This window comes from Orussus abietinus, unplaced genomic scaffold (genome assembly GCF_000612105.2).
Source record: "Orussus abietinus isolate OABI.00-Male unplaced genomic scaffold, Oabi_2.0 scaffold636, whole genome shotgun sequence".
Taxonomy (NCBI): Eukaryota; Metazoa; Arthropoda; class Insecta; order Hymenoptera; family Orussidae; genus Orussus; species Orussus abietinus.
In genome coordinates, this window is record NW_019394777.1 from 25,952 (window position 1) to 40,219 (window position 14,268).

A 14,268-nucleotide genomic window follows, 5' to 3' on the forward strand; every position below is an offset into this window, starting at 1 on the left:
GGACGGCGTCCTTTACAATATATCAAAGTTACACGAAATTCGGAGAGCCCTTTTAAGCGTAATTACCCTAGCTTATATCGCGCTTGTCGTAATTGATTATCGGTCGAAACGTGTACACAAGTATTGGGAAAGGCCCACTTAGCCACAAACCCATTTGAGCACAGAGCATAGAACACGGTTATTGGACACGTCGGTAATAGCATCTCTTCATATCGGACACAGTTCATGGCAGGTATCGCTTTCGAGGTTCTAGGGATATTTATGCTTCCACTAGGATTGTTCGCGTTTATAACGCCGACATATCCCTAAACGCGGGGGATAAACGTGTATATTTCTAGGGTTTCAAAGGCGTTTACCTGCCGTTAATTATGCGTCCAACACGAAATGTCAGAGCTGACGTGTCCAATAATTGTGTGCTCTATGGCTCCGTACGAAACGGGCAGCACTCCAAATATTTACAATTCCGGCGGAATTTCCGTTTCCATGGGTTCGTAGAGTCCATTAGTGACTGGGAGAAATTCCCCTGCACTTGACGTGGATTAATTTCGAATTAGTATCGCGAGGTAACGGTGATTAAGGTAACGTTTAAGAGCAAGGTAGACGAGGACTTAAGGAATCGGCCCGTCGAGTTTTTAATCATCCTGCTTACCCCGCAGGATAATTATTTTGGAAGCACTCTGTACACGGAGGAGTTATCGTCGGCCTAGGGCCAGGCCGGCCATAACGCGCGGGCGAGAGAGAGACGCCCGCATCCTTCGCCCTGGGCGAGGAAGAGAGACGCAAAGAGCGAGCCGAAGGGGCAGAGCGTAGCGGCCAGTTATACGGCAGCCATAAATGCGATAATAAATGGGGTCCCGCACGAAAATGACGAAATTACGAGGGCAAAAAACACACGGGACCCCGGGGGGAAGCAAGATGCATGACTGGTAACTTCGGGCCCTTGAGTGGACCCAACATTTGTGCGTTAAGAAAAAAAAAAAAGCCCCGGGACTAGCTCGGATCGCATGATGGTCCTCGTAGAAAATCCGCCTCGCTCCTGTCGCTGATTTTGTCCCTAGACCAAGCAACTTTAAGGTGAAGTGAAACCTCCCTTAAATCAGTCGATTCGAATAAGACACTTTTTCTTAAGGGTATTGGATAGAACCGTTTGAAACTTTGACACGTGATTCGGCAGCACTTAGGAATTATCCTGACACTTTCGAAAGATAGATTTTTTAAACAAATTCGACGAATTCAAAACACCCCAGCGCCACCACATATGGGCAGTGATACTAAATAAGTAACAGGTGCGCATGTGCAAACGTTTTGAATTGTCAATCTGTCAATCGGGGTAATGATAGCTGATACCTATTTGTTCTATACGGAGAGGACTTCGACGAATTCAAAACCCCCCAGCACCACCACATATGGGCAGTGATACTAAATAAGTAAGAGATGCGCATGCGCAAAAATTATGAACCGTCAATCTGTCAATCGCAGCAATGATGGCTGATACCTATTTGTTCTATACGGAGAGGACTTCGACGAATTCAAAACCCCCCAGCACCACCACATATGGGCAGTGATACTAAATAAGTAAGAGATGCGCATGCGCAAAAATTATGAACCGTCAATCTGTCAATCGCAGCAATGATGGTTGATACCTATTTATTCTATACGGAGAAGACTTCAACGACTTCGAGGCACCCTAGCGCCACCACATATGGGCAGTGATACTAAATAAGTAAGAGGTGCGCATGCGCAAAAATTATGAATCGTCAATCGCAGCAATGATAACTGATGCCTATTTGTTCTATACGGAGAGGACTTCGACGAATTCAAGACACCCCAGCGCCACCACATATGGGCAGTGATACTAAATAAGTAACAGGTGCGCATGTGCAAAAGTTTTAAACTGTCAATCGCGGCAACGACAAATGTTGAATTATTAGTTCGCGAAGGTAAACGTTTAAGGTATAAAGGACAGAAGAGACAAAATTTACGGGTAAAATGGTTTGTAGGACAGATTGTAAGAAAGCTTCGACTAAAACAAACCGGTTACCTTTTTCTCTCGTAAGTATTTTAATAAAAATAGCAATTATTATTGTCCAGTAAATTAATTTGACCCCTCTTATCCTATCTGCAGTAGAATGACGCATTGTTTGGACGCGCAAATACTACGATATTAATTTCTGTGCCCATGATCAGAGGGCTCTGATCGCTTCAAAACGTCCCGCCATTTTGTAGGATATCAGCTATCCTGTTAGTATACTTATAGATCAGTGAAATCTCCCCTATCCTCCCCGTTTTTTTTTCTTTTTTTTTTTATAGGGTTTCCAACATACCAGCCGCGTGTATCAGGAGAAGGTGTCCAGTTGAAGGATCCCTGACGAGCTGAAGTCCACCCTGAAGTCCGACTCCCATCTGGGGGAACCCTACGGGCTCCATGGGCATGGCTGGAAAGAAGAGGAGGCGTAAATCGTGGATTCGCAAATTTGACACGCTATTCCGCTGTCTCGACCGATAACGAAAACCTCGAGAACGGGTCGAGGCTCGCGTATATCGGTGCGACGAGTCGAATACTTTAGCAACGCGAGTTACTCGAAGTCCAAAGCATTGCCGACTCGAGTTTGGACTCGAGTCGATAACTAGGTGCTGCGTACATTCGACGCGACGAAATGAATTTATGGCCAGTAAAACGACTCCATTAACGGCGACTCGAGTCGACTCGATACAAAGAGAAGAGTACTTCATCGACTCGAGTTCCTCGAATTTGAAAGCATTGCCGACTCGAGTTTCGACTCGACTCGATAACTCGGTGCCGCGTACATTCGACACGACGAAATGAGTTTATGGCGAGTTGGCAAGTTAAGTGACTCGATTAACGGCGACTCGAGTCGACTCGATACAAAGAGTAGAGTACTTCATCGACTCGAGTTCCTCGAATTTGAAAGCACTGCCGACTCGAGTTTGGACTCGAGTCGATAACTCGGTGCCGCAAACATTCGACGCGACGAAATGAATTTATGGCGAGTTGGCGAGTAAAACGATCCAAATACCGATTACTCGAGAAAACAAATAAAGCGCGATGGGTATCTCGGAATAAGGAACCCGGTCTCTCTTTTCCCTCCGTAACTCGCTCTCGCCCTTCTCTTCGTAGCTCGCATTTGATTGTCCCATTAACTCGAGTTACAATAACAATGACTCGAGTTGACTCGAATACATGCTTCACTCGAGTTTAACGAGGTAAGATGATTTGAAAGGCGCTGAGAAATTTAATCGAGGTCGATAATTTAAAATTCATCTATACCTTTTTGATGGTAACGTCATTTTGAATACTCAAGGGGGAACATAAGCTGGTGCGTCCCGTTCCCGACAATTATATTTATGTTCAGGTCTTTTACTGTCCACGTTGAGAATTATACGAACCGAAGCGTTCCATATGTCATTTTGATAAAGTAATGACGAAAAGATCGACGTAAAACTGTCGAGATCCCGTGAATTCATTATTCTAACGACGGTTTATGACCAACGTCGCCATCTGTGACGTTTAGCTGCAACTAAATTTCTGCTCTAAAAACCCGCGATATCCCCGAGACAAGCCAGCATTCTCTTACAATCGTTGGTGAAAGTATTTTCCATATTTTCCCATCTGACTCGGTAATATTCCATTTCTACGGTATTTTAAATTGTTCGAGCTAGATCCTGAATCTCTTCCATTTTCGACTCTGAGCCTCCAAGAAGCGTAAAACATCGAATACGTGCCCTGACCACGCCATGTTGGTTCTAGTCCATGACCAATAAATAAATCTTTAATGAAGAAATTAAATTTCCTGAGTTTAAGGATCTACCTTAGCGCCCCCACATCCCCGTGGTAAAATTTGAAACGAATCGGTACCCCCAATTCGAAGAATACTTTCCCCAACGATTTAACTTCTCAGATATACATAGGCTGACTCTTTCATATCACCTTAAGGTGAAGTGAAACACGTCGATTAACTTGATCAAAGTCGATAAAGAAGATTTTTCTAAATGCCTACGTAGCCGACGTTCGTTTTTATATTGACAGCTATATCGAATTATATTGGGTATTGTACCAAATGGCGTACTCCCCCTGTCGTTTTCGTACAATAATCATAAAGAAATCAAAGTAAAAGTCCAGAAATCCTCTGGATTCATGCTTTCTGGGGCCCTAATTGACTGCAGTGGTACCCCCTGCGCCATCTGTGATTTCCAGGTCAATTAAATTTTCACTCCGATACCTCGTATTCCCATCCTTTTAGGATAGAAGTGCATACAACACTTTTTTGCCTTTATTCCGTTCAATGCGAGTTTATCCACTACCAGAGTGTTGTAATATGGCGTAAAATTGTCCTGACCCTTCCGATTCTCATATCAGAGCCTTTGATAATTGTATATTGATCGAAATATGAGAGCTCGACGACATTTTGGTTCTGGTCTGGGCTGAGTTAAAAATTCTTTTCAAAAATCCAAATTTTGAACGTGTCAGGACAATTCTTAGATGATCAGGAGTGATGTGTCAAAGTTGTGGACAGTTTGGTCTAATACCCTTAAAAAAAAGTGTTGTATTCGAATCGACTGATTTGAAGGGGGTTTCACTTCACCTTAAAATACTCGACCTCGTCCCATTGCTCCTTGCGTATCTTTGAGACGACCTCGAAAGACCGTTTTCACGGAAATAACTCCTCGGCATAAAGGCTGCTAACGCGACGCGCAATCGTTCTCGCGGGCTCGCGCGAACGATCGAAACCACGCGAAAATGGGCGAAAATGGGTTGAGTCGGACGTATGGAAATTCATTTCGAGAGCCGGGTCGACAAAATGTCACTCGGTCACCCGAAACGAGCCCCTCCCGGGCCGGGGCAGTATTTTCGATCGGCGTAATTGTACTAATTCGAGCGCCGGCTGCATCGATTGTAATTTCACCGGCGTTTCCGGAGGCCCGTCATCGATTTCGCCCGAAAGGTATTTCGAGAATTCGCTCGTCGTTTAGAAACCGATTTAGAAGCCTCTCTGATCTGACCGGGACGTAACTACCCTCTAAAAAAGACCTGATTCATTCAACGAAATCGTTTGATTGCGGTTGGTTTATTTCAAAAGAGGTTTTCGAGTGGACATAATTTTTGTTAGCTCCGCTAAACTAGCTTGCGAGATCGACTGACTCGTTTTTGATAAACTTGTCACTTTTTGATAATATTTTGGGGGATGTGCCTAATATTTTGATGAAATTTTCCAAATTACTTTAACGTTCGCAGAGATCTGCCACAATGTTCTATGGGGTCCACCAAAAGTTATTAACCAAAGGACTTTGTCGGGTCGGCAAAATATTTGACTGTCCACATAATTTGTCACTTTTTGATAATATTCTGGAGGATGAGCCGAATATTTTGGTTAAATTTTCCAAATTGCTTTAACGTTCGCAGAGATCTGCCACGATGTTCTATGGGGTTCACCAAAAGTTATTAACCAAAGGACTTTGTCGGGTCGACAAAATATTTGACTGTCCACATAATTTGTCACTTTTTCATAATATTCTGAAGGATGAGACTAATATTTTGGTTAAATTTTCCAAATTGCTTTAACGTTCAGAGAGATCTGCCACAATGTTCTATGGGGTCCACCAAAAGTTATTAACCAAAGGACTTTGTCGGGCCGGCAAAATATTTGACTGTCCACATAATTTGTCACTTTTTGATAATACTCTGGGGCATGAGCCTAATATTTTGGTTAAATTTTCCAAATTGATTTACCGTTCGGAGAGATCTGCCACAATGTTCTATGGGGTCCACCAAAAGTTATTAACCAAAGGACTTTGTCGGGCCGGCAAAATATTTGACTGTCCACATAATAACCATATTGTATGGTTGTATTGACAGAACTTTTACCGACGCGGCCAAATATTTTCCTCGACGTGGTCCTTTTTTGGAATCGTAAAGTTGGAATCGTTTTGGATTCGTGATCGTAAATTTCATCGAAAAAAAAAAAAAAGAGAAATGAATCATTTGAAGCGACCACAACTGTCCCGAAAATCTACAAGCAGAAAAGTACTTGGTTGAATCGATAAAGTTTTTATTGGTTTAACCATGGAATATGGTTGTTATATGGAGAATATTTGTTCGATATGACAAAATTCCGTGGTCGATAGCTTTTGGTCGATTACATCGAGTATCGTAGCAGATCTTACATAGAGTTTTGATGGTAAACAACCTTTCTACGGATATCTAACGTAGACGTGGGATATTTGAAATTCGAACATCCGATCACTTTGATATACAGTAGACTTTCGTATAACGCAGTTAATACGTTACGCGCTATATGAAATCGCATTATAGGAAATCGTGCTGTTCGGAAATTTTTCTCACAAAACGCGCATAATATTTTATGTTATTCGACGCGTTGTTCAAAGAAATGCGTTATATGAAAACAGTCTCTCGTATAACGCGGTTAATACGTTACGCGCTATATAAAATCGCGTTATGGAAAATCGTGCTGTACAGGAATTTTCCTCGCATAACGCGCATAATGTGTTATGGTATTCGACGCGTTGTTAAAAAAAAAACGCATTATATGAAAACAGTAGTCCGGTATAATGCGGTTAATACATTACGGGCTATATGAATTCATGTTATAGGAAATCGTGCTTTACGGGAATTCTTCTCACATAACGCGCCTAATGTGTTACGTTGTTCGACGCGTTGTTCAGAGAAACGTGTTATATGAAAACAGTAGTCTGGTATAACGCGGTTAATACGTTACGGGCTATATGAAATCACGTATAGGAAATCGCGCTGTACAGGAATTCTTATCGCATAACACGCGTAATGTGTTATGTTATTGGGGGATACTAAGGTTTCCGTGGCGCCAAAATTTGACAGTTGGTTATGGTTGCGTATGATATGAACAAACATCATCTAAGAGGAAAAGTTGATATCTCAATTAGTTTGGGAGATATTAATTATTTTCTTTGATTTTGGATATTTTAATTTTTTTTAATATCTCGAATACTGTGCGAGATACAATAAAATTCCACATAACCTTTTTGATAAAAAATGTGATTCCCTAGAAGAAAGTTAATATACATTTTCATCGTATCTTGAATAGTTTTTTAGATATAATGGATTTAGTTAAAAATATCTATTGACACAACGATTATGTCAATTTTTTCAAAGAAATATGTAAGATACGAGTGAACAACGTACAACCTTTTTTGTAGGGAATTCAATTTTCTACAATACTGCTTATATGTATTTTGTTGTATCTGTCGTAGTTTTAGAGATATGCGAGTCGAATTTCGAAGGGATGTATGGTGAAAATTTAGCAATCTGGGGCGCTTCGCCCCCCAGGAAAGAAGTGATGTCGTTTTCATCATAAAAAAATCTACAATAAAAATATCTAAATAGAAAAAATTTAGTAAATTTCGTTAGAACTATTTGTCAAAGTTTGGACCGCCGATTCTTTCGTTTACACGCTCCAATAGTCCCGTATAACGCGGTTAATACGTTACGCACTATATGAAATCGCGTTATAGGAAATCCCGCATTACGGAAATTTTTCTCGCATAACGTGTTATGTTATTCGACGCGTTGTTCAAAGAACCGCATTATATGAAAATAGTAGCCTTATATGAAAATAATAGCCCTATAACGCGGTTAATACGTTAAGCACTATATGAATTGCAAAATTTCTATGAACATTTACATACATTTGTACACCCTGCATAACTGAAGTTTTACATAAAAAATAACCTAAAATAGAAAAATTGCAAATCCGAAAATGTATAAATACACGTACAGTTGTATATTTACTGAATTAGTGCATTTTTACTTTAATTAAATATAACACTACATTGTAATTTTTCTCGTCGCATGTAAGACCTTTATCATGTACGTGAATCAACAGGTTACCTAGTCAATTTATACATTTTGCATGTCATATTACACTTCATGTTTACATATCAAATGTACGCCTACAACACATTCTTTGTAGAAATTTAGATGCTAAATGTGATATAACCCAGACAATGTAATTTTACTGTTATTAATTGTGGCCTCAAAATACCCAATGATCAGGTATGTAAATTTACATGGGAATTTTTTTTACCGTAGCTAGCCTGTCGCCATATTGCGCCGCGCAATTGTTTCGCAAAATCCGAGGGAAAGAGAGAGGAAAAGAGCGTCCCAAGTTTTTGTCTCTCAACGTGGTTGCCCTTATATATAGGATAGGCGTCGAGATCCACGTATCCACGATATATATATATATATAACCACATACAACGATATACCGCGTGACCAGAGTCGCTGAACCTACATTAAAAAAAATTCTCACGTAAATTTACCCCCTAAATCATTGGATTATTTTCATGCGACAATTAATAACGCAATATTACATCATCTGGGTAATATCGGTATCTAAATCTACCCAAAGAATGTACTGTAGGCGGACATTCGATACGTAAACATAAAGGGTAATATTACATACAAAGGCTAATTTTACATGTAAAATGTATAATTGGTCTACATTGTATGTATACATTTGGGGGGTAATCTTCGAATCGGTGATAAGTTCGATGGGCCTTATATGGTAACCCAGACGTAAACCTATTAAAACATATTCTTCATGAATACGTAACCATAATTGTAAGACACTTTCCTGGGTAGCTACTTACTTCTTTCGCTTCAATTCGATAGCACTAGACTGAGGGAAGTAAGCTCCGGAGATTGGCTGAACCTTCACCGGCCAAACGCCAGCGACGACTAATGATGCGCTACGCCGCGCCATCTATGCTGGACACGTTTCGACGCGTTTGGCATTGTTCTCAAACGAGAAGACGCGGTAGGATCCCGTGATTGAATTTAGACGATTTGATTGGTTAACACTAGGTTTACGGGACCCGTCAATTTGACGGAATTCAAACTTCAAAAAGAAATACCGAAAAAACCATAGCATTAATTTTAACCATTTTTGTATCGTAAATTAATCATTTCATCCAAAGAATTTGTACACGCAATTATTTTTTCCTAAGCCTTCTAATTATTAAAATCTGTATGTAGTATACCTATCTCTACGAAACCCGTCAAATTGACGGACTAGCTAATTTCATAAACAATCCATATATATTTGCTTCGTTCCAGTGAGTGTAAGGCGAAGATGAGAGTAAAAGTTTGCATTGAAAGTGGAGAAATAGAAGGATCTTCGGATAGTGACGAGGAAAACTTCTTGAAAGGGTGTCGTAGCAAGAAAAGGATGCGCATTCTTTCTAGTTCCGACTCCGAGGATGAGAGGACGAGCATTCCAATCATTTCCGTGATAATTTTTAAAAAAGGACTTTTTACTTATTAATAATTCATTTAAACGTAAAGCCTAGGGTTGTTTAACACAGACTTAATTTAAATAAATCGATTTTTTTAAGAAAATGCGTGTTTTCGTTTACCCGTCAATTTGACGGGTGCTCGTAGAAACAGGTATATAAAAAACGCCCGTAAACCTAGTGTTAACTTCACATTCTATGTATTTTTACGTACCAGCGGATATTTATCCGCATCAATATGTAAATTTACTAGCTAACCTGTATATTTACATCTATGGTAAAGGTCTTACATGCAACGAGAAAAATGATAACGTAACGGTACATTGAATTCAAGTAAAAATGCAGTAATGCAGGAAACATACAATCTCCCGGGCATTTATATTCTTATTTTTCCAATTTACGTCTTTTTATGTAAAACTTCAGGTATGCACGGGGTAAAAGTGTATGTAAATTTCCATCGACTTTTTTCAGGGTAAGCAAGAAGCAGAATTGAACTTGAGTAAACCATGTTATGGAGATCATTTCTTTTCTACGTATTGCCAAAAAATGTCTGGGCGAATACTTCAAACAATGACTAGGAGAATGATAATCTATGGTCACTTTCCTGCAACGACATTCAAAATTGGAGCTTATTCCGAGAAGCGTATCAACACTTTACCGACCGGAAGTCTGTTAATTGATTTTACGAAACACGTGATAGGCATTTACTTCCAAATTCGCCGATCGATAAGATGTAAGGTGAAGTGAAACACGACGAGAAACGTGATCGACGCCGATAAAGATTTTTCTAAATGCCTACGTTGCCGACGTTCGTTTTTATATTGATAGCTGGGTCGACTTATATTGAATATTGTACTAAATGGCATACTCCACCTGTCGTTACCGTACAATAAATATCAAGAAATCGAAGTAAAACTCCAGAAATCCTCTGGATTCGTGCTTTCTGGGGCCCTAATTGACTGCAGAGGGACCCCCTGCGCCATCTGTGATTTCCAGGTCAATTAAATTTTCACTCCGAGACCTCGTATTCCCATCGTTTTAGCATAGAAGCACATACAACACTTATTTTGCCTTTATCCCGTTCAAATGCGAGTTTATCGATTACCAGAGTGTTCTAAATTGTCGTAAAATTGTCCTGACCCTTTCGTTTCTCATATCAGAGTCTTCGATAATTGTATATTGATCAAAATATGGGAGCTCGACGCCATTCTGTTTCTGGTCTGGACTGAGTTAAACATTTTTTTTGAAAAATCCAAATTTTGAATGTGTCAGGACAATTCTTAGCTGATCAAGAGTGATGTGTCAAAGTTTCGGACAGTTTGGTCTAATACCCGTAAAAAAAAGTGTTGTATTCGAATCGACTGATTTGAAGGATGTTTCACTTCACCTTAAGCCCGGTTTTCCCGAGCTTGTTCGACTCGTTATCGTTACGCTTTCCGAACATAACCGCCAGAAAATAAAATGAATTCACTTGGAAGAGCGAAAGACTTTGAAGGGACCGTTAACCCTTTTGTTACCTTGGACGAGATATCTCGCGGCCCGATACTGGCCGATCAACGTTTTTGACGAGATATCTCGCGATCCGGTAGTAGCGGATTAACGCTTTTGACGATAATCTAGCTTCCTAGCACTAATATTTTGACATTCTAGACAAATTAATTTGTGTTCTGCCTTTGAGTTTTTATGTCGCTTATGGTATGTCTACTACCGGATCGCAAGTATGTGTACTCGAGTATTCGTTATTCGGATCGTTTTCGTCTCCAACTCGCCATTGACTCGACTCGTCGCGCCGAATGTACGTGTTTTTAGAGCAAAAATTTAGTTGCAGCTAAACGTCACAGATGGCGACGTTGGTCCTAAACAATCGTTAGAATAACGAATTCCCGGGATTTCGACAGTTTTACGTCGATCTCTTCGTCATTACTTTACCGCAATGACATATAGAACGCTTCGGTTCGTATAATTCTCAACGTAGACTGTAAAAGACTTGAACATAAACATAAATGTCGGGAACGGGACGCGTCAGCTTATGTTCCCGCTTGAGTATTCCAAATGACGTTACCTCCAAAAAGGATATATTTGAATTTTAATTTATCGACCTGGATTGTATTTCCCAGCGCCTTTCGTATCATCTTAACCAGCCGTCATTCTCGTCGATTTCCAAACTCAACGTCTGCCGATAAATCTCCCTCGCAAGAAGCATTGGTGAATTTTTCGGCAGCGCTGGTCGGTCGTGGGTCTCACCTGCGGTGGGGTACTGCCAGAGCGTGGGCGGCCAGGCGGCGGCGGCCGCGGCGGCCGTCGTGGCCCCGATGTTGCCGATGCCGCCAAGGGTGGAATTCAGCGTGGAGTTGAGGGCGGCGTTGAGCGAGGGTGCCAGCGCGTTCGAGGGAATGGCGAGGTGGGCCGGCCGGTCCTCCCCACCCGAGCCGCAGTGCACCAGCGTGGTCCCGCCCACTGTCATAGCCGTGGCGGACCCTGAACAAGCCCACCCTCATCGTCAGACCCATCGACCAGGGGGCGCGCCCACGCGAGCCCGTTGCCTCTCCTCTCCTCTCTCTCCGGCCGGCCGCGCGGGAGGTCGCCCCCTCCTCCGCCTCGCGTCGGAAGCGCTCGGGTCGCGTCGGCAGCGCTCGGGCCGCTTCGGCAGCGCTCGGGCCGCTTCGGACGCGATCGGGGTCGGGTAGGTAAAATACTCTAGGTAATTTACGTAGCTTCTCCCAGCAAATTCCTAGGTATTTTCACTTTACACATTTCATACGTGACGTAATTTCCTGAACATGGGACTTTACGTTTCGGCAGTTGCTATTCCAGATGCGCTTGAAATTCAAAATTCTTCATGGAACACAGAGTTAGGTAAGTATATACGTCATGTAATTTACGTGCTTTTCTCCGCGTGTGTTATAACGTATAATACGTCTCTAGATTTCTACGCAAGAGCAATGTACGTTACGTTCCTTTATTTCTAAATGTAAAATAATAAATTGAGGGAAAGATTTGATATTAAACAGGGCCATGTGAAAAGAAATTAAAACACAAGCGCCGGATTAATCATTCCTCAACAATTTTTACGTACTTACATGTGCGCTAAAAGACGTTAACCTCGCGAAAACATATATCATGCATCTGTGGAATCCGCCATATTGAAAACGGAAAATTGTAAACCATTTTGAATACAAGCGCCAAATTAATTCATTATTCCTTAAAATATTCCTGCGTTTACATACGCGCTAAAAGACGTTTACGACCTAGCAGGAGCTGTATATCGTTAATCCGCGGCATTCTTCGTATTTACTGGTCTTCGACGATGTTCTCCTGTAAACTGCTTTGTCTACGTAATACCTATACATCAAATACTTGGAAAAATGAGGAATTATCCAACCCTGATGGAACGTATGGAAAACTGGAATGCTGAAATCTAGATATTTTTAACGGCTCGCTTCTCCTTGCCATTATTTGTTATTCCTTTTTTGCCTTCGCTAAAATTTTTATTCGCAGGTGATGCGAGCTTTGATCTCTTTGAAAAAGTGAGATTACGGTCCCGCCATATTTGTCGAGAAATTTTACTTGGATTTTAGATCGGGAAAAAACCTCGAAGGACGCTCCCCTGTCCATCCCTGGACGCGACGCCCGACGCCGCCTCTCGTTGACGTCCGCGCCATAGACATAGAAATATAAAATATAGCCATCGGACATAACATAAAGTACAATCTTAGACAAGGGGAGTGAAGCCAAATTGCGGGGGGATTTGATGCCTGACTCGGATTGGTTAAATCTCTACAGATACTCAGTACCGGTAATTATAATTTGTAAATACGGCAAACAATTTTAATACCCGTGAAATGTAATTTTCGCGTTATTACTTCCAAACTTCTTTTTTTTTCCAATCTTGAAAATCCTACCTGTTCTTACGGGACGGTACAATACAGCGCACCATTTTTCTTAACATGATAGCATAGAATAATTTCTAAATATTTCTTTGTAATCTTTGCTAAATATCTCAATTTTTTAAGATTTCTTGTAGATTTTATTCGAAGATATATATGAAATATTTGTTGACAATCTCAATGACATATTTAGTTTCAATAATTTATAAACATAGAGAAATTATATTTTTTATCTTATTAACATAATAAAAATACATTTCTTTTATTTCACGACTATTATCGGACACTTCATTTGGTATCAAAAAACACGAGAGATTTTTGTAATATTTTCCTTCCGCTATTTCATTATGGGAGCAAAACGTGTGATTTTGATTTTAAATATTTTTAAAACGTTTATAATGTATTATTGATAATATTTAAGAACTACTTGTACTAAAATGAAACGAAATGTTTTGTGCATCTGGTAGAAAAATATTATGAAAACACATGGAGCTAATATTATATAAATATTATAGAGATAATATTCTAAAGTAAACAGTTCGCAAATATTTCAAACGTCTGCTAAATATTTACAAAATCTACGATATTCGTTAAATATATAGAAAATATAGGATAAATATTTCCTGCTACTAGGGTACATTTATAAAAACTATTTCTGTCTAGCCTCACAAAAATACTTAACTACTTCCCACGTTTGTCCATAACCTCCTTCGAATGCATACCTCCGTGATTACGCTTGCGCGGAACATTAGCCAATCAAAGTTTGGCACCAAATACCTCGTCACCCTCCCCTCGGTAGCTTCCCCCCCGCAGCATCACCCTCTGTCTCTGTATTCCTGCGTCTATGGTCCGCGCCCGCCTTGCGTATCCGCGCGGAACGGCGCCCGAGTAGGTTTCCTCCACCCGCGATAAAACGGAGCTACCTGTCTCTCCTCTCCACGCGGCCGGCCCGCTCGCTCTCTCCTCTCCGCGCGGCGGGCCCCAGGGGTTCGACACTCCTTATGGGAGAGGTGTAACGCTGAAGTTAGTTCACCTACTCCAAGCAAAGACTGCGCTGGTGTCGTGACTTTTCAGT

At 40.9% G+C, this 14,268-nt stretch overlaps 1 protein-coding gene across 2 annotated transcripts in view; it reads right to left on the reverse strand.

Annotated features, from left to right (window-relative positions):
- The window catches only part of LOC105699944, a 30,464-nt gene extending 18,681 nt beyond the window's left edge, over positions 1-11,783 (reverse strand). For both annotated transcript variants that reach the window (XM_023433267.1, XM_023433266.1), the window contains exons 1-2: positions 11,551-11,783; positions 2,325-2,435 (exon numbers count right to left, since the gene is read on the reverse strand). In XM_023433267.1, the coding sequence (XP_023289035.1) occupies positions 2,325-2,435; positions 11,551-11,770 (331 nt within the window). In that variant the 5' untranslated portion in view covers positions 11,771-11,783. The remainder of the gene's footprint in view (positions 1-2,324; positions 2,436-11,550) is intronic.
- Between the last annotated feature and the right edge of the window lie 2,485 nt (positions 11,784-14,268).